The sequence below is a fragment of the Plecotus auritus genome (assembly GCF_963455305.1).
Source record: "Plecotus auritus genome assembly, chromosome: 10".
Classification (NCBI taxonomy): domain Eukaryota; kingdom Metazoa; phylum Chordata; class Mammalia; order Chiroptera; family Vespertilionidae; genus Plecotus; species Plecotus auritus.
The window spans coordinates 46,242,944-46,267,574 of record NC_137785.1 but is presented as its reverse complement, the minus strand read 5'-3'; the positions used below and the strand labels follow the sequence as shown (position 1 = coordinate 46,267,574).

General features: G+C 42.6%; 1 protein-coding gene across 2 annotated transcripts in view; it reads left to right on the top strand.

Annotated features, from left to right (window-relative positions):
* The window catches only part of WWP2 (WW domain containing E3 ubiquitin protein ligase 2), a 131,241-nt gene that overhangs the window by 7,402 nt on the left and 99,208 nt on the right, over window positions 1-24,631 (top strand). For both annotated transcript variants that reach the window (XM_080646019.1, XM_080646020.1), the window contains exons 2-4: window positions 9,119-9,203; window positions 22,315-22,462; window positions 22,811-22,932. In XM_080646019.1, the coding sequence (XP_080502145.1) occupies window positions 9,134-9,203; window positions 22,315-22,462; window positions 22,811-22,932 (340 nt within the window). In that variant the 5' untranslated portion in view covers window positions 9,119-9,133. The remainder of the gene's footprint in view (window positions 1-9,118; window positions 9,204-22,314; window positions 22,463-22,810; window positions 22,933-24,631) is intronic.

The following is a 24,631-nucleotide window of genomic DNA, read 5'->3' as shown; positions in this document are numbered from 1 at the left end:
CGGCGACCTTTTGGTACATGGGACAGTGCTCAAGCAACTGAGCCACACCGGCCAGGGCTCTTCTCTTTTTTTCACAAGCCAGTAGATTATAGGCAAAGGAAGATGGTCTTTTTTCCCCCGAGTTTCTTATTTGAAATTAAAGGTATAAGGACACTCTTTGTTTCTTCTAGGGCGGAGCTGATAAATCCCCAGAGCTGTCAGTTCAGGTTGTACTACAGTCTAACTCTGAGGTGCAGGGCAGCTGCCTTATTGGTTGTGAGGCCAGCGCTGCAGGGCCTGCGGCCTGTATCACAGTAGGGAAAAGGAAAAGCCTGGAGGAGGAAGAGCCTAGCCAAGTGGAAAAGGAAAGAGAGGCAAAAGGAGGAGGAAGATGGTGCAGAGCAGAGAAAGGCTGCCTGTTATTTAATGTGGTCCTTCTTGCCTTACGCTGCTACTTGTCATTGAAATAGACACATTATTTTCAAACTCTCAAAAGCTGGTTGTTGTGTTAGTAGTGGCATCAGCAAGTTGTTTCCCCTGTGACTGCAGAGTTATTTCTTAAGGAATTTACTGAGGGGCCTGGATGCAGGTGGATATGGGAGTTGGGTGCCCCACGGATGTGTTGCCGATGTGCGGAAGACTTCTAGCTTCAGCCTGATGTCAGTTGAAATTCAAATCTTCTAAAGCCTTGGCTGCTAATTGTATTAGCGTTTCTATTCCTAATCTGTGGAACAAATTGATACAAACTTGAAATTTATTCTTTCATAGTTCTAGAGGCCAGAAATCAGAAATCAGGGTGTCAGCAGGGCCATTATCCCCCCAGGCTCTTGGAGAGAATCCTTTGCTTCTTCTAGGGGGTCCAGGCATTCCTGGCTTGGGGGTGCATGACTCCAGTCTTTGCCTTAGTCTTCACATGGCTCCTCCCCTGTGTCTCCTGTGAGGGTGATCTCATCCACAACCTTTAACTTAATTGCATCTGCAAAGACCCTATTTCCAAATAAGGTCACATTCACAGGTTCCAGGGGGATTAGCACTTAGGCATTTTTTTTTTGCGGGGTGGCACAATTCAACCCAGTACACTAAATGAATGTTTATCAGCTGTTCTTATTAAAATTAAATAAGAACATCATCCTATGACTTGACTTGAAGAGAAGCCTTTTCCTTTCTTGAATTTAAATTTTATTTATGCACAAAATAATACATGCACATAGCGAAAAAAGTCAAATAGCAATATAAGAATTATAATGTGACAGCAGTTCCTTGCTTCACCTCTTTTTATTCTTCTTTTTTTTAAATTATATTTTATTGATTTTTACAGAGAGGAAGGGAGAGGGATAGAGAGTTAGAAACATCCATCAGCTGCCTCCTGCACACCCCCTATTTACAGAGAGGAAGGGAGAGGGATAGAGAGAAACATCGATCAGCTGCCTCCTGCACACCCCCTATTTACAGAGAGGAAGGGAGAGGGATAGAGAGTTAGAAACATCGATCAGCTGCCTCCTGCACACCCCCTACTGGGGATGTGCCCGCAACCAAGGTACATGCCCTTGACTGGAATCGAACCTGGGACCCTTCAGTCCCCAGGCCGACGCTCTATCCACTGAGGCAAACGGGTTAGGGCTATTCTTGATTCTTAGTCCATGGAATCAATGACCATTAACTCTTCGATCTCTTCTGGTATTGACTTCTGCATTTCTAATGTTATACATATGCTGTTCTTATACTGTTATTTCTTAGCTTGTCAGTTTTATCTGTTGTCTTTTAACCATTGAAGATGAGGAGTTAGCTTTCTTTGCAGCCAGTCTCCACAAACACATACTTCTATCCCCATCTTCTGATTATTAACCGTAGCACAAGTTTTGATGAAATAGTATGTTATTATGATTATAAATATTATTCACAGCTGAGCCACGTCATGTATTAGGATTACATTTCCTTTCTTGTGCTTTTGTTTTTACTGGAGTTACATATTTTCTGATTTTTTTCATTTGCGTAATTTTCTGTTTACCTATCACATCAGTTCCAAGTATTCTGATGGAGCTAAAATAACGTTTCTTTCAATGCACTTAGATGCATCTTGTAATCTTCCATTTTCTTTCTTTCATCTAGAGATGACAACTTCTTATAAATTTTCTAATCTGGACTGGTTGCTTTCCTTTTTTTAAAAAATATTTTTACTGATTTCAGAGAGGAAGGGAGAGGGAGAGATAGAAACATCAATGACGAGAGAGAATCATGTATCAGCTGCCTCCTGCATGCCCCCCACTGGGGATTGAGCTCACAACCCAGGCATGTGCCTTGACCAGGAATCGAACTGACCTTCTGGGTCACAGGTTGATGCTCAACCACTGAACCACACCCGCTGGGCTGGACTGGTTGCTTTCTAAACTATTGCCCCATAATGCCTTGAAATTTCTTTTCATCCCCATTCTAGGAATTCCTTTTGCCTTTCCCATGTGAATTCACAGGATCCTGCATCTTTTCATTTACTTCCATGGAGCACATTTTTTTCAGCAGCTTCCTAGAAAAGTATTGGAAGCAACGTTTTTGAGACTTTGCAAATCTAAAAATATCATTGTTTTTCTGTCATGCTTGATTGATGGTTTTCTTGGTTATAGAATTCTAGATTGGAAATAAAATTTGAAAGCATTGCATTGTCTTCTCGAATTCAGTATTGCTGTTGAGAAATCTGATGACATTCTGACTCCTGTTCTTTGTAAATGTGACTGGACGCTGTATACTCTTTATCCCTATGTTAAGAAATTTCATGCCATTGTGCCTTAGTGTGCTTCTTTTCCCATTTATTGTTCTGGGCAATTGGGTCCTTTCTGTCTAGAAGTGTATTCCATTTCTGGAAGGATTTCAGCTTAAGAAATTTTTGGGGTAATATTTCTTTCATGATTTCTTTTTTTCTCTTTTCTATTTCTAAACTTAGAATAGTTAGATATTGGACATTTAAAATGAATCCACTGTTTAAACAAAACTTTTTCTCTCCTACTTGCCTACTCTAGACATTATGGATAATCCTGCTATGAACATTCATGTACAAGTTCTTGTGTGGATACATGTTTTCAATTCTTTTGGGTATATACTTAGAAAGGAATTGCTGGGTCTTATGGTAATTCTATGTTTAACTTTTCAAAAAATATATATTTTTATTGATTTCAGAGAGGAAGAGAGAAAGAGAGAGAGAGAGACAGAGAGAAACATCAACGATGAGAGAGAATCATTGATCAGCTGCCTCCGGCATGCCCCCCACTGGGGATTGAGCCCGCAATCTAGGCATATGCCCTTGACCGGAATTGAACCCAGGACCCTTCAGTCCACAGGCAGACGCTCTATTCAACTGAGCCAAACCTGCTAGGGCTATGTTTAACTTTTTGAGGAACTGCTAAACCGTTTTCCAAAGCTGCTCACTATTTTTCAATTCCTGCTAGCAAATGCAATTTTTCCAAATTTTTGCCAACATTTGTCATTGTTTTTGACCGTTACGGGTATGTGAAGTACCTCATTGTGGTTTTAATTTGCATTTTTCTAGTGACTAATGATATTGAGCATCTTTTCATCTGCTTATTGGCCATTTGTATATTTTCTTTGGAGAAATCTCTATTCAGATCTTTTGCCCATTTTTTTTAGTTGGATTATTTGTCTTTTGTTGAGTTGTAAGAGTTATTTATATATTCTAGATACAAGTCTTTGATCAGATACATGATTTGCAAATATTTTCTCTCATTCTTTGGGTTCTCTTTTCACTTTTTCGATGGTATCCTTTGAAGCACAGAAGTTTTAAATTTTGATAAGTCAAATTTATTTAGTTTTTCTTTGTGCTTTTGGTATCATATGTCAGAAACCATTTCCTAATCTAAAGTCTTGAGGATTTACACCTCTGGTTTCTTCTAAGAGTTTTATAGTTTTTGCTGTTATATTTAGGTCTTTGATAAATTTTGAGTTCATTTTTGTATAAGGTCTGATGTAGGGTCCAACTTCATTCATTTGCACATGAATATCCAGTTACTCCAGCATCATTTGTTGAAAAGGATATTATTCTTTTCCCATTGGATTGTCTTGGCACCCTTGTCTAAAATCAATTCAATTTGCCATGGCCAGGTAGCACAGTTGGTTAGGGCATTGTCCTGATACACTAAGGTTGCAGGTTCGATCAGTTGGGCCACATACAAGAATATACCAATGAATGCATAAATAAGTGGAAAACAAATCGTTAGGTTTTTCCTCTCTCCCCTCTCTCTTTAATCAATAAATTAAGAAATCAATTGAATTTAAGTGTATGGGTTTGTACCTGGACTCTTAATGCTATTCCACTATTCTATATGTCTGTCCTTATGCCAGTACCACACAGTGTTGATTTTTGTAGCTTTCTAGTAAGTTTTTTAAAAAAAGGAATTTTTATTGATTTCATAGAGGAAAGGAGAGGGAAAGAGAGATAGAAACATCAGTGATGAGAGAGAATCACAGATCGGCTGCCTCCTGCAAGCTCCATACTGGGGACGGAGCCAGCAACCCAACTGGGAACCGTGACCTCCTGGTTCATAGGTCAGTGCTCAACCACTGAGCCACACCACCGGCTGGGCTTGTTTTGTTTTTCTAAGTGCTCTCTCTAGATAATTCAAATGTGTGGGAAGAATTGAGATCCACTGCTCCAAGGCATTTCGTACTTCATTGAGGATAATTCTTCCTAACACGATAAATCCTATTGGCTATCCTTTTCCTCCTCCTTCATTGCCCTCCAGCCACACTGACCCAGTTTTGTTCCTTATATTTCCAAGACATGCTCGCATCTCAGGAGATTTTGTTCTTGCCCTTTTATCTTCCTGAAGTGTTTTTCCACAGATATCCTCAGTTCCCTTCTTCTACTTCTTCAATCTTTGCCTCAAAAGTGACCTTCTTGCCCTAGCTGGTTTGGCTCAGTGGATAGAGCATCAGCCTGTGGACTGAAGGGTCCTGGGTTCAATTCCTGTCAAGGGCACATGCTTGGGTTGCAGGCTTGATCCCCAGTGGGGGGTGTACAGGAGGCAGCCGATCAATGATTCTCTCATCATTGATGTTTCTATCTCCCTCTCCCTCTCTGAAATCAATAAAAAATATATATTTAAAAATTGAAAGGTTCGGAGTGGACCGGGGTCGCGAACCTATGACATGAAGCCATAATGTATCAAAAAGATTTTATTCCGACCACCAGGGTGCAGGTGGGCTGAGACCGAGAAAGGCATCAGCGAAGAGAGCAGGGAGAGATAGGTTTTTGTTTTTTTTTTTTTTCACCAGCCTTGTCCAAGCAAGGTGACCAAAAATTTGGTTGCCTCCTAAGAGAGGAGTCGGGAGAGAGAGAGAAGATAGAGAGATAGGTTTTTATTAATCCTTGCTGGCTGCAAGCCTCTCTGCTGACGTAAGGGTCTGGTCCGTCCTTGGTTCCTCCAGGTGTCTTCTGGTTATGTGAACTATGCTGTGCTCAAGGCTGCAAGCTTTCTGCAAGGTATCTGCTAAGCACAATAAGTCTTTCTCTGCCCCGTTTTATTCTCTTTCAAAAATAAAGTTACCTTCTCAATGAAACTTCTTGTCCATAACCTAAAATTTCTATTTCCAACCCTCAGCCCAAATTCCTGTCCTCCTTCACTGCTTTGTTTTTCTTCCACTTCTCACCTGTATTGTTAGCTCTCTTATTTGTTTGCTATTTGGCCAGCCCTTCTAGGCACACGCCCTTTCCCTGTGTATCAAGCTAGTGTGTAAGGAAGCCAGTGGGTGGAGCTTCATTCATTTCTTCTCCTGTGCTCTTCTTTTCTGTGTGTAGATACAAGTTTCTGACCCATATCATTTTCCATTTCCCGGGAGAACTTTTTAACATTTCTTGCAGAGCAGGTTTTGTTTGAGAAAGTCTTTTTTTCTCCTTCGCTTTTGAAGGATAACTTCATTGGATACAAAAATTCCAGGTTGGCGTATTTTCTCTTTCAACACTATAAATATTTCACTGCACTTTCTTCTTGCTTCACAAGAAGGCTGCTGTGATTTGTATCCTTATTTCTCTATAGGTAAAGTGTTTTCTCCCCTCTGCTTTCTTTCAAGATTTTCTCTTTGTCTTTGGTATGTCCAGGTGTAATTTTTTTTTAAAGAAATTATTTATTGTTTTGGTATTTATTCTGTTTGATGTTCTCTGAGTTTCCTGGATATGTGGTTTGGTATATGTCACTAATTTTGCAAAGTTCTTGGCCATCGATACTTAACATTTTTCTTCTGCTCTGTTTTTTCTTCATCTGATATTTTAATTATGTGTATTTTGCACCTTTTGAAATTGTCCCAAAGTTCTTGGATGTTCTGTTGTTTTTATAAAGTATTTTTTCCTCTGTATGTTTCAGTTTGGGAGTTTCTGTTACATATCTTCAAGCTCACTGATTCTTTCCTTAACCATGTCTAGTATGCCAATGAGCCAGCCCATCAAGGCATTCTTCATTTATGGCACACTGGTTTGAATTTCTAGAATTTTCTTTTGAGTCTTTCTTATGTTACCCTTCTGTTCATGGGTGTTGTCTACCTTTTTCATTAATGCCCTTAACGTATTAATCAGTTATTTTAAATTCTGTCTGATAATTCCAAAATCTACATCATATCTAAGTCTGATTTTGATGTTTGTGTTGTCTGTTCACACTGTTTTTTCTTGCCTTTTAGCATAACTTTTAATTTTTTTAAAAAAGTGTATATTTTTATTGATTTCAGAGAGAAGAGGAGAGGGAGAGAGAGACAGAAGAAGCATCAATGATGAGAGAGAATCATTGATGGGCTGCCTCCTGGCGACCTCTAGTGGGGATCGAGCCCACAACCTGGGCATGTGCCCTTGACTGGAATCGAACCTGGGACCCTTCAGTCCGTAGGCCGATGCTCTATCCACTGAGCCAAACCAGCTAGGGCTAATTTTTAATTAAAAGCCAGACATGACCTATTAGGTAATAAGAATAAAGGTTTATGCTAACTCAGATTATTTGAAGTTATTTGGATGCAAACACTTCCCATTGCTATTTCCAGGGGGAAAATTACTTCAGCAGTGTACAGTTTTGCTGGGATAAATGCTGTATAATAACATGGTTTGGAAAGGTTTTACAGTTCAAGATATCTACCTTGTAACGTCAGATTGGTATCTTGCTAATTGGATCTGGAAAGACAAACACAGCCCCCCAGAATAACCTAGGTTATGATTAGTAAACTGTGGGCTCTATGAAAGACACTGGGGAAGGAAACAAGGTGGTGGCGTTACTCTGTTTCTCCTGCTTTCCCAGCTGGCTTCGTTCTGAGCCTTCTTTAGAGAATGTATCTGATTGATGTTGTTTATGGGCCACGAAGTATATAGATCAAGAGGTTTGGTTTTTTTCCCATTTAGTGGGCCACGTGGAGCCTTCAAGTTTTATTCTCCTGGATTCTCTCGAGTTTGGAACAAAGGCTAAAAGCAGCTAAAGCTCAGGGAGAACAAGCTAGTTTAAAAACTACTCAGTCAAGTTGCCTCAGGAAAGAAAGAGTCCCAGTAGATGTGAAGATTTTCAAGATTCTTTTATTTTTAAAGTCTATAAATAATGGATTTCCAGCCTTTAGTACCTTAACCTCTGTTACGAAAAGCCCCTAGGCTTAATGTATAATCATTAATCTTTCCTTCATTACTCAAGATAGGATCCATTTTTCCCTTAAAATTATTGTTAAATTATGTAAAAGATCAAACATATGAAATGGTTCAGAGAATAGATAACAAACAGTCATAAAAACTACCATCTGGACTTAATGAATATTAACATTTTGCCATATTTGCTTCAGAACTTTTTTCTTTAAAAGATAAAATGTTGCAGATACAGTTGAAGTTCCCTTGGTCTCTCCTCACTCCAATTCCCCTGCTCCATCCTTCACTATCCTAGAGATAACGTCTGTCTGAATGGTGGGGTTCCTTCCCACCCATGCTTCTATACTTTCATTTCATTTACTGTATGTGTGTCCACAAGAATATGTGAAATTGTTTTGTGTAAGTTCAAGTGTTATGCAATGGCATCATACTTTATTTAGGCTGCCATTTGCTTATTTATTTATAAATATATTTTTATTGATTTCAGAGAGGAAGGGAGTGGGAGATAGAAACATCAATGATGAGAGAGAATTATCGATTGGCTGCCTCCTGCACGCCCCCCACTGGGAATGGATCCTGCAACCTGGGCATGTGCCCTGACCAGAAATTGAACCATGACCTCCTGGTTCATAGGTCAACGCTCAACCACTGAGCCACACCAGCTGGACCATGAAATACCATTTTTATTAAAAAAACAAACAAACAAAAAAAAACAACTAATAGACCTACTGAAATTACTAGATTTGAGTATTTGGCAGTATTTTATTGAAAATGGATGAAGTGAGTCTCACTTCAAGGAAAACAACTGACAATATCTGTTGCCAATGATAAAATATGAGTTTTTAAGTGAAAATTAGAATTTTGGAACACTTACATCTACCCCAAGAGCTGACAGCTTCCCAGTACTTAAAGATTACAGACGACATTCACAAATGCGATTTTAAAAAATATTATACAATGAAATGAACACAATTTTATAATGTATAATGACATTTGGAATATCTGCATAACTCAATGAACCAATATTTTCCAAGTGACAGTTTACAATATTACAAAATTATGTATGAATAAAAAGATCCATTCAAAGTACAAGACAGACTTCTAGCAAAGATGGAATGACACGGACACCTTATGACTAATGATGTGGAATATCTTTTCATGCCCATTTGTATGTGTATTTTTGGAGAACTGTTTATTTAGCTTTTTGCCCATGAAAATAATTGGATGATGAGGGTTATGTTTTATTGCTGAACTGCGACTTTCTTTTTGGAGGTGTTATATTAGGCCCTCCCTCCTCCAGGCTTTGATATAACAGTGTTCTTAAGCTATAAAGACCTGTCCAGGGTGAATAGCCATCATAAAACAGACAGACACACCACTCTGCTGGAAATAGCATGGCCACAGATGCTTCAAGGTTTCTGGGATTTTTTTTTTGCTTCTGTCTCTTTAAACTCAGATATTAAAATTGGGTCCAGTTCCTCCGTCTCTTATCAGATATTCTCTAAATCTACTGCTGTGTTTGTCTTGCAGTTTCCTGGTGATGACATGGCATCTGCCAGCTCCAGCCGGGCAGGAGTGGCCCTGCCTTTTGAGAAGTCTCAGCTTACTTTGAAAGGTGAGTGGCACTATGTGGAGTGTTTGTTAGTCATTTGAGGTCCAGCCCAGTCTGTGGGGAAGAAGTGGATTTATGCCACACTTGGGTCTGGAGAGCCAAAGTCTGTGAAATGGCTCAAGAGTGTAACTTCATTCTCATCGGGTTGTCATAGTGTAGCTTGGAAGAAGGACAAAAGGAATTTTTGGCAAAAATGATCTAAAATGGTGATTCCTGGAGAAACCAAGATGGCGGCATAGGTAAGCACCTAAACTGCTGCCTCGCACAACAATTTCAAAACTACAACTAAAAGACAGAACGGACACCATCCAGAACCACAGGAAAGCTGGCTGAGTGGAAATTCTACAACTAGAAGGAAAGAGAAAAGCTCACAGAGAATTGGAGGTACGGCAAAGGGTCTTTGTGCGCGCAGAGGAAGGGCGGCTGAGAGCCTGGCTGACTTTCTCTGGCGGAAGGGGGAAGGAAGCCCCCGACCGCACTGAACCCCAGTTCTGACTGCACTGAACCCCAGTTCCAGGCGAGCCCCTGGGGACCACCGCTCTTACGGGGGGAGTCTGGACTCTCGGGCGGAGACTTGGGAGCCAGGAAGGCAGAGGTCTGAAGGCGCGCGTGTGCCAGTGCGCACAAAGGCAGCGGAGGTTGCCACAGGCTTTCCCTAGTGGAAGGGAGTCAGAGGCTTCTGACTGCACTGAGCCCCAGTTCTGACTGCACTGAACCCCAGTTCCAGGCGAGCCCCTGGGGACCCACGCTCTTGTGGGGGGAGTCTGGACTCTCGGGCGGAGACTCGGGAGCCGGGGAAGGCAGAGGTCTGCGCGTGCGCGCAAGGGCAAGGCTGACTGGAAGCCAAGACTGTCTGCTCCGCCCTGAGACTCCACCCCATCCAAGCCGAGCACAGAGGCTATTGCAATTTGGCAAGTCTAATCCTATAAGGCTGTCTCCAGCACCGAACTTCTCCCAGCATAGACGCAGCTGATCCTTACAGCCAACTGGCCTGGAGGTCAATTCCTCCCAGTGATACCAACAACAATCAAGACTTAATTACAACAAGGCTGTACACACAGTCCACAAAGGGGTGCACCAAGAGTGTCCACCTCAGGTTAACTGGGGAGGCCGACCCACTGGGCCATATAGGAAACCTAGCACACAAATCTACCCTACCAACTCAGGGAAGCAGTGAAAATGCGGCGTCAAAGAAACAGATCACAAACGAAAGAAATGGAGGAAAATAAACAACTGGATATAGAATTCAAAACCACGGTTATATGGCTTTTCAAGAATATCCTAGAAAAGGCTGATAAATATAACGAGACCCTTGAAGATATGAAAAAAGACCAACTAGAAATTAAACATACACTGACTGAAATAAAAAATATTATACAGAGACCCAACAACAGACTAGAGGAACACAAGAATCAAGTCAAAGAATTGAAATACAAAGAAGCAAAAAACAACCGAAAAAGCAAAAAGCAAAAAAAAAAAAAATCCAAAAAGTTGAAGATAGTGTAAGAAGACTCTGGGACAACTTCAAGTGTACCAACATCAGAATTATGGGGGTGCCAGAAGAAGAGAGAGAGCAAGATACTGAAAACCTATTTGAAGAAATAATGACCGAAAACTTCCCCCACCTGGTGAAAGAAATAGACTTACAAGTCCAGGAAGCGCACAGAACCCCAAACAAAAGGAATCCAAAGAGGACCACACCAAGACACATCATAATTAAAATGCCAAGAGCAAAAGACAAAGAGAGAATATTAAAAGCAGCAAGAGAAAAACAGTTAGTTACCTACAAGGGAGCACCCATATGACTGTCAGCTGATTTCTCAACAGAAACTATGCAGGCCAGACGGGAGTGGCAAGAAATTTTCAAAGTGATGAATAGCAAGAACCTACAACCAAGATTACTCTACCCAGCTTAGCTATCATTCAGAATTGAAGGGCAGATAAAGAGCTTCACAGATAAGAAAAAGCTAAAGGAGTTCATCACCACCAAACCAGTATTATATGAAATGCTGAAAGGTATTCTTAAAGAAGAGGAAGAAGAAAAAAGTAAAGAGAAAAATTATGAACAACAAATACATATCTATCAACAAGTGAACCTAAAAATCAAGTGAATTAAAAACCTGAGGAACAGAATAATCTGGTGAATATAATAGATTCAGGGGCATAGAAAGGGAGTGGACTGATAACTCTCAGGGGGAAAGGGGTATGGGGGGTTCATGAAGAGACTGGACAAAAATCATACACCTATGGATGAGGACAGTGGGGGGAGGTAAGGGCAGAAGGTGGGGTGGGAACCGGGTGTAGGGGAGCTATGGGGGGAAAAAGGAGAAACAATTGTAATAATCGGAATAAATATTTATTTAAAAAAATAAAATAAAAATAAAAGTGATATAAAAAAAAATAAAATAAAATGGTGATTCCTGCCCTAGCTGGTTTGGCTCAATGGTATAGCGTTAGCCTGTGGACTGAAGGATCCTAGTTTCAATTACGCTCAAGGCACATGCCTGGGTTGCAGGCTCAATCTCCAATAGGGGGTGGCAGGAGACAGCCAATCAATGATTCTCTCTCATCATTGATGTTTCTCTCTCTCTCTCTCTCCCTCTCCTTTTCTCTCTGAAACCAATAAAAATATATTTGAAAAACAAACAAACCTCTTTCAAAATAAAATAAAATAAAATAAAATAAAATGGTGATTCCTTCATGCCCCATGGCTCTTTTCTATCTATATTTATTCCTTGAGTGATCTCATCCAACCCTCTGGCTTTAAATGCCACAATTATAAAATCACTGCCAAGTGTGTACCTCTAATTTGACTTTTTCTCTAAACTCCAATAGCCCACTTGTTCACCTCCATTTGAATGTTTAGTAAACATCTAACATGTGACATGTCTGGAGCTGAGCTCCTGATTTCCCCCCACAATCCCGTATTCAGCTAGTTAGTAAATCTGGTTGTGTCTCTGTCTTCAAAACGCATCCAGCATTCAGCCACTTCTCACCCTCCCCACCATCCCACAGGCTGCCATCCTCTCAACCCTGGGCTAAGGCGATAGCTTTCCTGCTTCTGTCCTTTGCTGTCTTTCATTCTGTTGGTCACACAGCAGCCAGTGATCTTGCTAAAGTGTAAGCTAGCTATTGTCAGTCATCTTCTCAAACACATCAGTATTTCCGTCTCACTCACATGTACAACCCCCCCACCCCTTTCTCATCTCCTGTTACCCTTCCACATTTACTCAGCTCTAGCTACATGGCCTCTTCTTTTTTCATTGTTTAAAGTATTACAAATAGTAGTACATATGTCTCCTTTTCCCCCCATTGACCTCCCCCCGGCCTCCCCCACCCCCCTACATGGCCTCTTTGCAAGTCATTGACTATACTAGGCACATTCCTACCTCTGGGCCTTTGCACTTGCTGTTCCCTCTGAACAAAATGCTTTTGGCCTGGATACTATTGGCTTGCTTTCTTATTTTATTTTAAAACTAGAGGCCTGGTGCATGAGATTCATGCACTCAAGGCGGGGTCCCACAGCCCGGCCTATGCCCTCTCGCAGTCCGGGAGCTCTCAGGGGATGTCTGACTGACAGAAAGCGGGCCTAATCTGGCAGTTGGACATCCTTAGCGCTGCCGTGGAGGCAGGAGAGGCTCCCGCCACCACCGCTATGCCCGCCAGCTGTAAGCCCGGCTCAGGGCTTCTGTCTGAGTGGCACTCTCCCTGTGGGAGGGCACTGACCAAAAGGAGGCAGCTCCTGCATTGAGCATCTGACCCCTGGTGGTCAGTGCAGGTCATAGCGACCAGTCATTTCGCTGTTCAGTCAGTTTGCATATTAGCCTTTTATTATATAGGATATATTTTTATTGATTTCAGAGAGGAAAGGAGAGGGAGGGAGAGATAGAAACACCAGTGATGAGAGAGAATCATTGATTGGCTGCCTCCTGCATGCCACACACTGGGGATTGAGCCCACAGCCTCGTCATGTGCCCTGACTGGGAATCGAACTATGACCTCCTGGTTCATAGGTTGCCACTCAACCACTGAGCCACACTGACTGGGCTTTCTTATTTTCTTTAGATCTGTACCCAAAAATCACCCTCTTCTAGAATTGTGTACCTGAAATCTGTATAATTTTGTTAACCAGTGTCACCCCAATCCTATCTAATAAAAGAATAATATGCAAATTAACCATCACTCTGCTACACCCACAAGCCACGCCCACCAGCCAATCAGGAGCAAATATGCAAATAAACCCAAGCAAGATGGCTGCGGGCACAGAGAGCAGGAGGGAGGCTTGGGTTTCCCCGGAAATGGAGAAAGCCAAGCTTTTCGTCTGCCCTTGCTGGCCTAGGCCTCCACTCAAGGCTACAAAGTTTCAATGATAGAAGATACATAAACCCAAACAGAAATGGCGGCAGCCATGGAGCTGGAAAGAGCAGGAGGCTAGGGTTGCCTGAGGCGATGGAGGAAGCCAAGCTTCTGCAGCCCTGGCCGGCCCAGGCCTCCACTTAAGGCTACAAAGTTTCAATGATAGAAGATACATAAATCCCAATAGAAATGGCTGCCACCACAGAGCAAGCAGAAGGCTTGGCTCTGCTCCAGGCTACAAAGTTTCAATTGTAGAAGATAAATAAACCCCAGATACCAGGGCCTCCGCTTGGGTCGCTAGGGGGCGTGGCCGGCCTGAAAACCACCACAGGCCCCTCGCCCAGGCTGCCCCACGCCCCAAGGGAACCCCCACCCTGATCCGGGACACCCTTCAGGGCAAACCAGCTGGCCCCGACCTGTGCACCAGGCCTCTATCCTATCTAATAAAAGAGTAATATGCAGATTGACCATCACTCCAACACACAAGATGGCTGCCCCCATGTGGACACAAGATGGCCATCAGGGGAGGGCAGTTGGGAGGAACCAGGCCTGCAAGGGAGGGCAGTTGGGGGCGATCAAGCCTGCAGGGGAGGGCAGTTAGGGGTGACCAGGCTGGCAGAGGAGGAAAGTTGGGGGCGACCGGGCCTGCAGGGAAGGGCATTTGGGGGGACCCAGGCCTGCAGGGGAGATCAGTTGAGGGGGACCAGGCCTGCAGGGGAGGGCAGTTGGGGGGGGACCAGGCCTGCAGGGGAGGGCAGTTAGGGGTAACCAGGCCTTCAAGGGAGGGCAGTTAGGGGTGATCAGGCCTTCAGGGGAGGGCAGTTAGGGGTGACCAGGCCTGCAGGGGAGGGCAGTTAGGGGTGATCTGGCCTTCAGGGGAGGGCAGTTAGGGGTGACCAGGCCTGCAGGGGAGGGCAGTTAGGGGCAATCAGGCTGGCAGGGGAGCAGTTGGGCATCAATCAGGCTGGCAGGGGAGTGGTTAGGGGGTGATCAGGCTGGCAGGCAGAAGCGGTTAGGGGCAATCAGGAAGGCAGGCAGGTGAGCAGTTGGGAGCCAGCAGTCCTGGATTGTGAGTGGGATCGGGCCTAAACGGGCAGTTGGACATCCCTCGAGGGGTCCCAGATTGGAGTGCAGGCTGCGCTGAGGGACACCCCCCCCCCCGCGACCCCATGCATGAATTTTGTGCACCGGGCCTCTAGTAAATTAAATAAAAAGGAAAAAGAAAAGTCACCCTCTTCAACCAGGTTGTCCTGATCTCCCCATCTAAAGCCTCCGCCATCCCCCACCCCTAACTTCCTCACTTCTGTCCTCTTCTTTACTTTGTATTTTTCTTCTCAGCCCTTGTCACTTATTTAACACAATACATATTTCTATGTACTTCATTTTTTGACTGTCTCCTTCAATAGAAAATAAGCACCAGGATAACAGGACTTTTTGTCTGTTTTGTTTACTTTTGATACCTCAGTGACTAGAACAGTACCTGACACATAGTAGACCCTCAGTAAAAATTGCCCAAATGAAAGACTGTTGCTTCAGAAGAATTATCAGTTTTTTTAAAAAAAATAAATCTTTATTCAGATTATTACAATTGTTTCTCCATTTTCCCCCCATAGCTCCCCTACACCCGGTTCCCACCCCACCTTCTGCCCTTACCTCCCCCCCCACTGTCCTCATCCATAGGTGTATGATTTTTGTCCAGTCTCTTCCTGAACCCCCCCATTCCCCTTTCCCCCTGAGAATTATCAGTCCACTCCCTTTCTATGCCCCTGAATCTATTATATTCACCAGATTATTCTGTTCCTCAGGTTTTTAATTCACTTGATTTTTAGGTTCACTTGTTGATAGATATGTATTTGTTGTTCATAATTTTTCTCTTTACTTTTTTCTTCTTCCTCTTCTTTAAGAATACCTTTCAGCATTTCATATAATCCTGGTTTGGCGGTGATGAACTCCTTTAGCTTTTTCTTATCTGTGAAGCTCTTTATCTGCCCTTCCATTCTGAATGATAGCTAAGCTGGGTAGAGTAATCTTGGTTGTAGGTTCTTGCTATTCATCACTTTGAAAATTTCTTGCCACTCCCATCTGGCCTGCATAGTTTCTGTTGAGAAATCAGCTGACAGTCATATGGGTGCTCCCTTGTAGGTAACTAACTGTTTTTCTCTTGCTGCTTTTAATATTCTCTCTTTGTCTTTTGCTCTTGGCATTTTAATTATGATGTGTCTTGGTGTGGTCCTCTTTGGATTCCTTTTGTTTGGGGTTCTGTGCACTTCCTGGACTTGTAAGTCTATTTCTTTCACCATGTGGGGGAAGTTTTCGGTTATTATTTCTTCAAATAGGTTTTCAGTATCTTGCTCTCTCTCTTCTGGCACCCCCATAATTCTGATGTTGGTACACTTGAAGTTGTCCCAGAGTCTTCTTACACTATCTTCAACTTTTTGGATTTTTTTTTTGCTTTTTGTTTTTTTGGTTGAGTGTCTTTTTGCTTCTTTGTATTTCAATTCTTTGACTTGATTCTTGTGTTCCTCTAGTCTGTTGTTGGGTCTCTGTATAATATTTTTTATTTCAGTCAGTGTATGTTTAATTTCTAGTTGGTCCTTCTTCATATCTTCGAGGGTCTCGTTATATTTATCGACCTTTTCTAGGATATTCTTGAAAAGCCTTATAACCATCGTTTTGAATTCTATATCCAGTTGTTTGTTTTCCTCCATTTCTTTCATTTGTGATCTGTTTCTTTGATGCCGCATTTTCATTGCTTCCCTGAGTTGGTAGGGTAGATTTGTGTGCTAGGTTTCCTATATGGCCCAGTGGGTCGGCCTCCCCAGTTAACCTGAGGTGGACACTCTTGGTGCACCCCTTTGTGGACTGTGTGTACAGCCTTGTTGTAGTTAAGTCTTGATTGTTGTTGGTATCACTGGGAGGAATTGACCTCCAGGCCAGTTGGCTGTAAGGATCAGCTGCGTCTATGCTGGGAGAAGTTCGGTGCTGGAGACAGCCTTATAGGATTAGACTTGCCAAATTGCAAAAGCCTCTGTGTTCAGCTTGGATGGGGTGGAATCTCAGGGCGGAGCAGACAGTCTTGGCTTCCCGTCAGCCTTGCCCTTGCGCGCACGCGTGCCTCCAGACCTCTGCCTTTCCTGGCTCCCGAGTCTTTGCCCGAGAGCCCAGACTCCCCCCACAAGAGCGTGGGTCCCCAGGGGCTCGCCTGGAACTGGGGTTCAGTGCAGTCAGAACTGGGGCTCAGTGCAATCAGGAGCTTCCGACTCCCTTCCACTAGGGAAAGCCTGTGGCAACCTCCGCAGCCTATGTGCACACTGGTGTGCGCACTTCCAGACCCCTGCCCGCCGGGGCTCCCCCAGGTCTCCGAGTCTCCGGGTGCCTTTCTCTCTACCTGACAGTCCAGACTCCCCCTGTATGAGCCTGAATCCATGGGGTTTCGCCCGGGACTGGGGTTCAGTGCAGTCAGAACTGGGGTTCAGTGCGGTCGGGGGCTTCCTTCCCCCTTCCGCCAGAGAAAGTCAGCCAGGCTCTCAGCCGCCCTTCCTCTCTGTGCGCACAAAGCCCGTTTGCCGTACCTCCAATTCTCTGTGAGCTTTTCTCTTTTCTTCTAGTTGTAGAATTTCCACTCAGCCAGCTTTCCTGTGGTTCTGGATGGTGTCCGTTCTGTCTTTTAGTTGTAGTTTTGAAATTGTTGTGCGAGGCAGCAGTTTAGGTGCTTACCTATGCCGCCATCTTGGTTTCTCTCTATCAGTTTCTTTTATGCCCCTTCCAAGATCCATCAGAGGGGATGTGTTTTTGTACTTTTGAGAGCCAGGTTGCCTTCCTTGGGAGGAATACTCTTCCAGCAGAGTATGAGCGTGCCTGTTTCCCATATTTTTACCAACACAATGCGTTGTCAGGCTTTTCGCTTTGCCAGTCTGATTGGTAGAAAGTTGTTTTCTCAGCATAGTTTTATTTTCCATTTCTTTAATTATAGAGATGTGTATTTTATCATACATTTAGGGAAAATTTGTATTTTCTTTTCTGTGGATTGCCTATTCATATTCTTTGCCTCTTTCTTATTGAGTTAGTGATTTTTAAAATAGTCTTAATACATTTTAATTCTTTTCCTTGGCATCTCATTGCTGTGCTGCTCCAGCCCTCTTGAGGAAGAAGGGGATAATGTGAACTGATAGGGTTTTGAATTGGGGACTATAGCCTTTACTACCTTACCTAATAATTAGCAAGCTTAGGTTAAAACAGAAGCCTTCCTGTGGGACTTGGAGACCTCCTGAGGTCTCTATTTTGTGTCCATATTATCTAGGAACAGATTTCTCCGTTGCCTTTCTTCAATGTGAAGTTTCTTACTAGAGTGGAAAGAGCTAACTTGATAATATAGTTGCTTCTCATTATATATGCATTTAATCTATAAAGATTTGATGCTCCCATCCAGGAAAATGATGGGGGAGAAAGAGAAAGAAAGATCTGACAATTTGAATAGTGGGTGGTTCTTCCTGCCGTGCATTTCACTGATAGAGCCTAGAGCAGTGGTTCTCAACCTTTCTAATGCCGCGACCCTTTGATGCAGTTCCTCATGTTGTGGTGACCCCCAACCATAAAGTTATTTTCGTTGCTACTTCATAACTGTGGGTCGCGACAGGTTGAGAACCGCTGCTGTAGAGCCTAAGACCATCGGAAAACACAGATATTTACATTACGATTCATTAACAGTAGCAAAATTACAGTTATGAAGTAGCAACGAAAATAATTTTATGGTTGGGGGTCACCACAACATGAGGAACTGTATTAAAGGGTTGCGGCATTAGAAAGGTTGAGAACCACTGGCCTAGAGTGTAGTATAGGAGATGTTACTATGCTGTTCCCTCACTTTGCCTCTGTACCCTCATGCTTTTATGTTGTGTAATCCTCGAGTTTTGAGATATATTTTTTAAATACATCAAGGCCTTTAAACATAGCCAACTGTTTTATCTCATATTTTACTTAAGAAACAGTGCAGCCCTAGCCGGTTTGGCTCAGTGGATAGAGCGTCGGCCTGCGAATTGAAAGGTCCCAGGTTCTATTCAGGTCAAGGGCACATGCCCCGGTTGTGGGCTCGATCCCCAGTGGGGGACTTGCAGGAGGCAGCCGATCCATGATTCTCTCTCATCATTGATGTTTCTCTCTCTCTCTCTCCCTCTACCTTCCTCTCTGAAATCAATAAACATATATTAAAAAAAAAAAGAAAAGAAACAGTGGAAAGCAAAGCACAGCAAAGCAAACAACTATTTGAAACGTATTGAAAGACAAAATGCCAGGTTCTATTCTGCTTTCCTAAGAGCTTTTCAAGGAGATAATTTTGTCTATATGTGATTTTTGCCTTATTTGTTGACTTTAAAAACTAAATCCTATGTGAAGATGTGACTCCATGTAGAAGAGACTGGCGTTTACATTTCATCAAACAGTAAATAAACTTTCTAGATAAACTTGCCTGTATCTCAATACCTTTATTTTGGCTTGTCTTTTAGTAAAAGAAACATGTAACACATCAACCTGCTGCTTAATTATAAATTAGAAGAAAAAATCTTTCTTTACAGTGGGGAGACCTGGCAGACCCCATTAACCAAGAGATAACCTAGCTTTCCCAGTAGGATAACAGGGTGTGTGCATAAGTATACAATGTAACCTATGTAGCATTCTTGACAAAAATGTTCAATGTGAATCTAATCATGAGGGAAACAATCAGAAAAATGCAGAATTTGGCATATTCTAGATGACAGTTGGTGGAAGTCTTTTAAAGTCATTGTCATGGAAAAAGAAGGGAGAGCATTCCAGTTTTTAAAAGGTTAAGGCAGTGGTTGGCAAACTCATTAGTCAACAGAGCGGCAAACCACGGCTCGCGAGACACATGTGGCTCGCGAGCAGCGGTTTGCCGACCACTGGGTTAAGGAGACAACAACCAAATGCAGTGTGCTCATCTTGATTGGATCCTGGATTGGGGGGAAAACAGCAATAAAAATATGTCTGGAACAATTGAGGAAATTTAGATATGGAATGAATATTAGAATTGATAGAGCGGGTAACTGAATTTTCTTAGGTATAATGATGGTGTTGTGTGGTTAGGTGGGGAGATGTCTTTATACTTAGGAGTTGCATTCTGGAAGGTATTTAGGGCTGATCTCTCATGGCATCTACAATTTACTTTCAAATGGTTTACCACAAAAAAGTGTGTAGATATAGACACACACACAATTATAGACATAAATATCATATATTTATATCCTGTGCGGTCCAATAGGGTAGCCACTATAGCCCCATAGAACTATTTACATTAAAATAAATTAATTAAATTTACAATTCAAATCCTCAGTCCCACTAGCCATAGTTCAAGTGCTCAATATCCACATGTATCAGAGGGCAATGCATTGGACAGCGCCAAGGTAGAATATTTTCATTATCACAGAAGTTCTCTTGAATAGCACTGATATAAACACACACATAGAGGGGAATAAAGCAAGTGTGGCAAAATGATAATTGGTGGAGAGCATACAACTATTCTATTTTTTTAACCTTTCTATAGATTGGGAACTTCAAAATAACTGCAAAATGTGACTCTAGATTGTAACAGAAAAAAAATTCCCTTTTGTGCTATAGTGGACTTTGGTAGGACAATTGGCAAAATTTGAATAAGGTCTGTAGATAATAGTATTAAAGAGTGCTAAATTTGCGCATGTTGATATTTATACCATGGTTATATTAGAAAAATGTCTTTGTTCTTAGAAATACACACTAAAGTATTTAGGAGTAAAGGGGTACAGCATCTACAACTCACTCCCAGAGTTTCAGGGGGAAAAATGTGTATGTGTGTGTGGGAAGTCAGCGGAGAGAATGAATAATCAAGCAAATAGATAAAATTAATATTTGGTGACTGGGAAAAAAGTTTATAGGAATTCTTTGTATTGTTCTTGCACTTTTCCTAAAAACTTTGCTGAAATTATGTAAAAATAAATAAAAGGAAAAGGTAGAAAAACACATAGGGGAAAAAGCTAGAGGACAAAAAAGGAAACATCATGGCAGAATTCAAAGAATTGGCCTGGGAGCTGGGAGACTTGACTTTAGGCTTAGCTCTGGCTCTTACTAGCTCTAGGGTTTTGGATATGTGTTTTCACCTGCCTGGATCTTAGTTGGTCAAATGATTAAATAAAGGGCTGGAACTTGTTGATTTCAAAGAAACGGTCTAGCTTAAGATGATAGGGCTCTAATTTAGCCTGCATGCAGAGCTCTTCTTGCACCACCAGGTGGCCTCAGTTAGCCTTGATCGATGTGTAAAGTATTTCATTTTTCTACCCTGGGCCCCATTTCCCAGGACCCCAGCCTTTTTTCCCCTGGTACCATCCCTTTTTGCTCCTGAATCTTAGCCACAACTTTTGATGTTGTTGTTCTTTGAATTTCTCTCTACTCTCCTTTTGGGCCTGAAGAAGAGAGCTATTGCTAAAAACAATTCAGAGGTGGGTTTGTCCTTTGCCAAATTGTGGCCCCTTACAGGACTGTCACCTCTCAGAAGGGTCTGGGAGGGAGAGGTTTGCTAACACTTGACAGACGGGAGCTCAGGCTAGAACAGTCTTGGCATCCTAGGTAAGGAATGTCAGTAATATGCTCTTATCTGGGGCATAGGATTAAATACATCTAGATGTGTTTCATCCTAATGACCTGGAGTTCTCTTGGCTAATAAATGCTCTCAGAGGAGCTTGTCTGGCCTTGGGCGGATTCTTGCTTAGCTTGTGCTCTGAGTCCCTGGCTTGCTGGTGCCAAGTGAACATCAGAAACCCTGCCACATGAAGAGGAAATGCAGATGGTAACAAGCACATGGAAAAATATTCAGTCTCACTGGTAATTTAAGGAAAGCATTAGAACAAATAAGCAAAGTCTGGTAATGGCACAAAACATGGTGTAGTCAGGCTGCCCAGTTGCACATCCTGGCTCAAAGCTTCCTGTCTCTGTGGCCTGGGGTAATGACCTAGCTTCCTCAAACCTGTTTCCTCCTGGTGAAATGGGGGTGATGGTATATTCCCTGCCTCATGGGTTCATTGTGAGGATTCAGGTAGATGATGTGTGCTTAGCATATTATCTGTAAAAAGTACTCATTAATTCTTAGCTGTTATCTTTATACCATTTTCTTGAACCTGCGATATTTGCAAAGAATGAAAAAACATTGCACTCAATGTTGTACAGTGTTTGGTGAAATGGACATCTTCCTATAGTGCTCATGGGCATCTACACAGATTTACCCTTTTTAGAAAGGAATTAAGCAGTTTTAGGAACTTTAAAAAAATGTTCATAGATTTGGAAGGATACTCAGAAATGCAAGCAAATACTGTGTATACATTTCTGGTAATTTTCCCAGAGCCAAAAATTAGAAGCAATCTATTCATAAATGAAAGAATAGTTAACTAAGTTATGGCATATTCTTATAATGGGCTTGTATTACTGCCTTTTAAAATGGATTTTAGGAGGAGAATAATTTTTGAAGAATTGGGGACATAAAAGTTGAAAGTCTGAATTTACCAACATTTGTTTTTAGGTTAGGAGTGATTTTTCCTTCTTATGTTTCATATTTTTTTTGTGTGTGTCCTGACATTTTTAAAAAGAAGTCTTCTTAAAAACAGGAAAAAACCAAAAATTTATTTTTTGAACAAAACAGCAAATAGAGTGAGATCATCTGCCACAGGGGGGCAGCTGGGAGCCCTCTGCCTCATCCTGGACTTTTTCTTTCTTTCCTGTCCAGTGGTGTCAGCAAAGCCCAAGGTGCACAATCGCCAACATCGAATTAACTCATTTGTGGAAGTGGCAGTGGATGGACTGCCCAGTGAGACCAAGAAGACTGGGAAGCGAATCGGGAGCTCCGAGCTTCTCTGGAATGAGATCATCATTTTGTAAGAGCAAGTCCCTTCTCTTTTGAATGCAGTAACATGGGGGAAAGAGAGAAGGCGCTCCAGGGGGGTTGTGGTGGGAGACTCAGGTGTCCTATGGAGCCTCTAAGTCTTCTGCCTTTGGTACCCGAGGTGCCTCTCTTTAAGTATTTCCACATCATTGAGCTCACAGAGTGTTCATTATTAGCTAGGTGGCTATGGGGTCAGCTTTGGGGGGTTAGGGGTTATGTGAGCATCTTCCTGTTTGGGTCCTCCCTCCTCTTCCAAGTTGTCAGCAATACCTGTTTTCTTCTAAGGCAATCAGAGTGATTGATCTGCTTGGATGTGATGAATCAACTATTTGTTTTCCAGGAATGTCACGGCCCAGAGTCATTTAGATTTGAAGGTCTGGAGCTGCCATACCTTAAGAAATGAACTGCTAGGCACCGCCTCTGTCAACCTCTCCAATGTCCTGAAGAACAATGGGGGCAAAAGTACGTATGGTGGAGGGGTGGCTGGTGGGATTCATTTACGTGTGTGGGAGAAGCATTTGGAGGCCTGGTTCTCTCTTTTCCTGCCCGATAAACCTGGCGATGTCGTTTCCTGCAGGCCCAGGGCCTGCAGTGACTCTGCTCCCACGGATGCTGTCCGTGGGGTTTTAGGAAGGCTGAAGGCTTCTTTCTGCAGAACTCGGCCCCTTTTTCAGCAGCTGTAGTGGTGGGATGCAGTGACTTGTCCCCTTGATCCTTCGCAAGGATCAGTGCTTTTCCTCTGCCTCTCTTTCCCCAATCCAGGAGATGGGACCTGTAGAATCAGACTGGCCAGTGCCTCCAGCCTACACATTATTGCCCTAGTCTGAGTCCTGGAACAGAACAAAGGAACTGCTGTGTGTGTGCACGTGTGTGTGTGTGTGTGTGTGTGTGTGTGTGTGTGTGGTGTTACAAATATGCCCTGTACTTAGTAGGCACTCAATAAACATCTGCTGGAAGCTCTAGCATAATTACTCAGGGTGCCTCTGCTGCATGGAAACCTAAACCCTAACATCTATTTATTGTTGTTTGTGGTCAGTGGCATAACCGTGGCTGTGGTATCCGAACCCTCCCTCATAAAGCCTCTATTCAGAGCAGTACCATATGTGGCGAGGGAATGCCACAGAAAGAAAGGCTCCTTTTTCTCTTGAAGGCTGCTGTCTAGAAAATATTTTCTGAAAGTGGATTTAGCTGAAGAGAGGTGTGGGGGCGGGGCGTGTGGAGCCCTAGGGAGAGCGCTGCATTGATCCCAGTCCTTTCTTTCCGAGCCTGTCCTTTCTGATGGGCCACTTGGGTAGAGTTTGAGGCTCCCTTGATCTTTTCCTTTCTGCTTGGCACACAGAGATGTGGTGAGCCCACCTGGGCTGTGGGAATTGCTTAAAATCAGGAATATGTCTCTATTTTAATTCTGTAGGGAACTCCCTGGTGCTCTGTCTTCTGAGTTGGTCTCTATTTTCCCAAACTTCAGGCTGCCTTTTATGATTTGTTCTCAAGTGTACTATATCTTTTGGAGATACAATTGTGGGCATTCTCGAATTTGGACCAGCGTCCTTTTCTTTCCTTTTTCATTTGTCCAGTCAACATACTTTTGCATTTGATTATAAAAGTAAGTGTAGAAAACCTGGGAGTTACAGAAAAGCACACAGACACACAGAGAAAACAAAATGTTCCTGTAAGCACAGCATTTAGTGATAATTATTAACATTTTGATATATAACCTTCTGAGCTTTTTTCCTGTGTGCAAATATATATTAATATTTAAGACATCAATCAAAATTGAGATAATAAAAGAATAGCAGCATGTATTTTTCTCTTGAAAAGGTACCAAGTATCTTAATTTATTTTTAATGTTAAATATACATAACATCGAATTTACCATCTTAACCATTCTTTTGTTGTTGTTAATCCTCACCTGAGGATATTTTTTTCCATTGCTTTTCAGAGAGAGTGAAATGGAGGTCGGGAGGAGGGAAAGGAGGGAGAGAGAGGAAGAGAAACATCAATATGAGGGAGACGCATGGACTGGTTGCCTCCCACATGTGCCCTGACTGGGGGCAGGGAGCGAACCCACAATCCAGATAGGTGCCCTTGACCAGGAATCGAACCTGTGACCTTTTGGTACACGAGCCGGTGCTGTAACTGCTGAGCAACACCATCCAGGGCT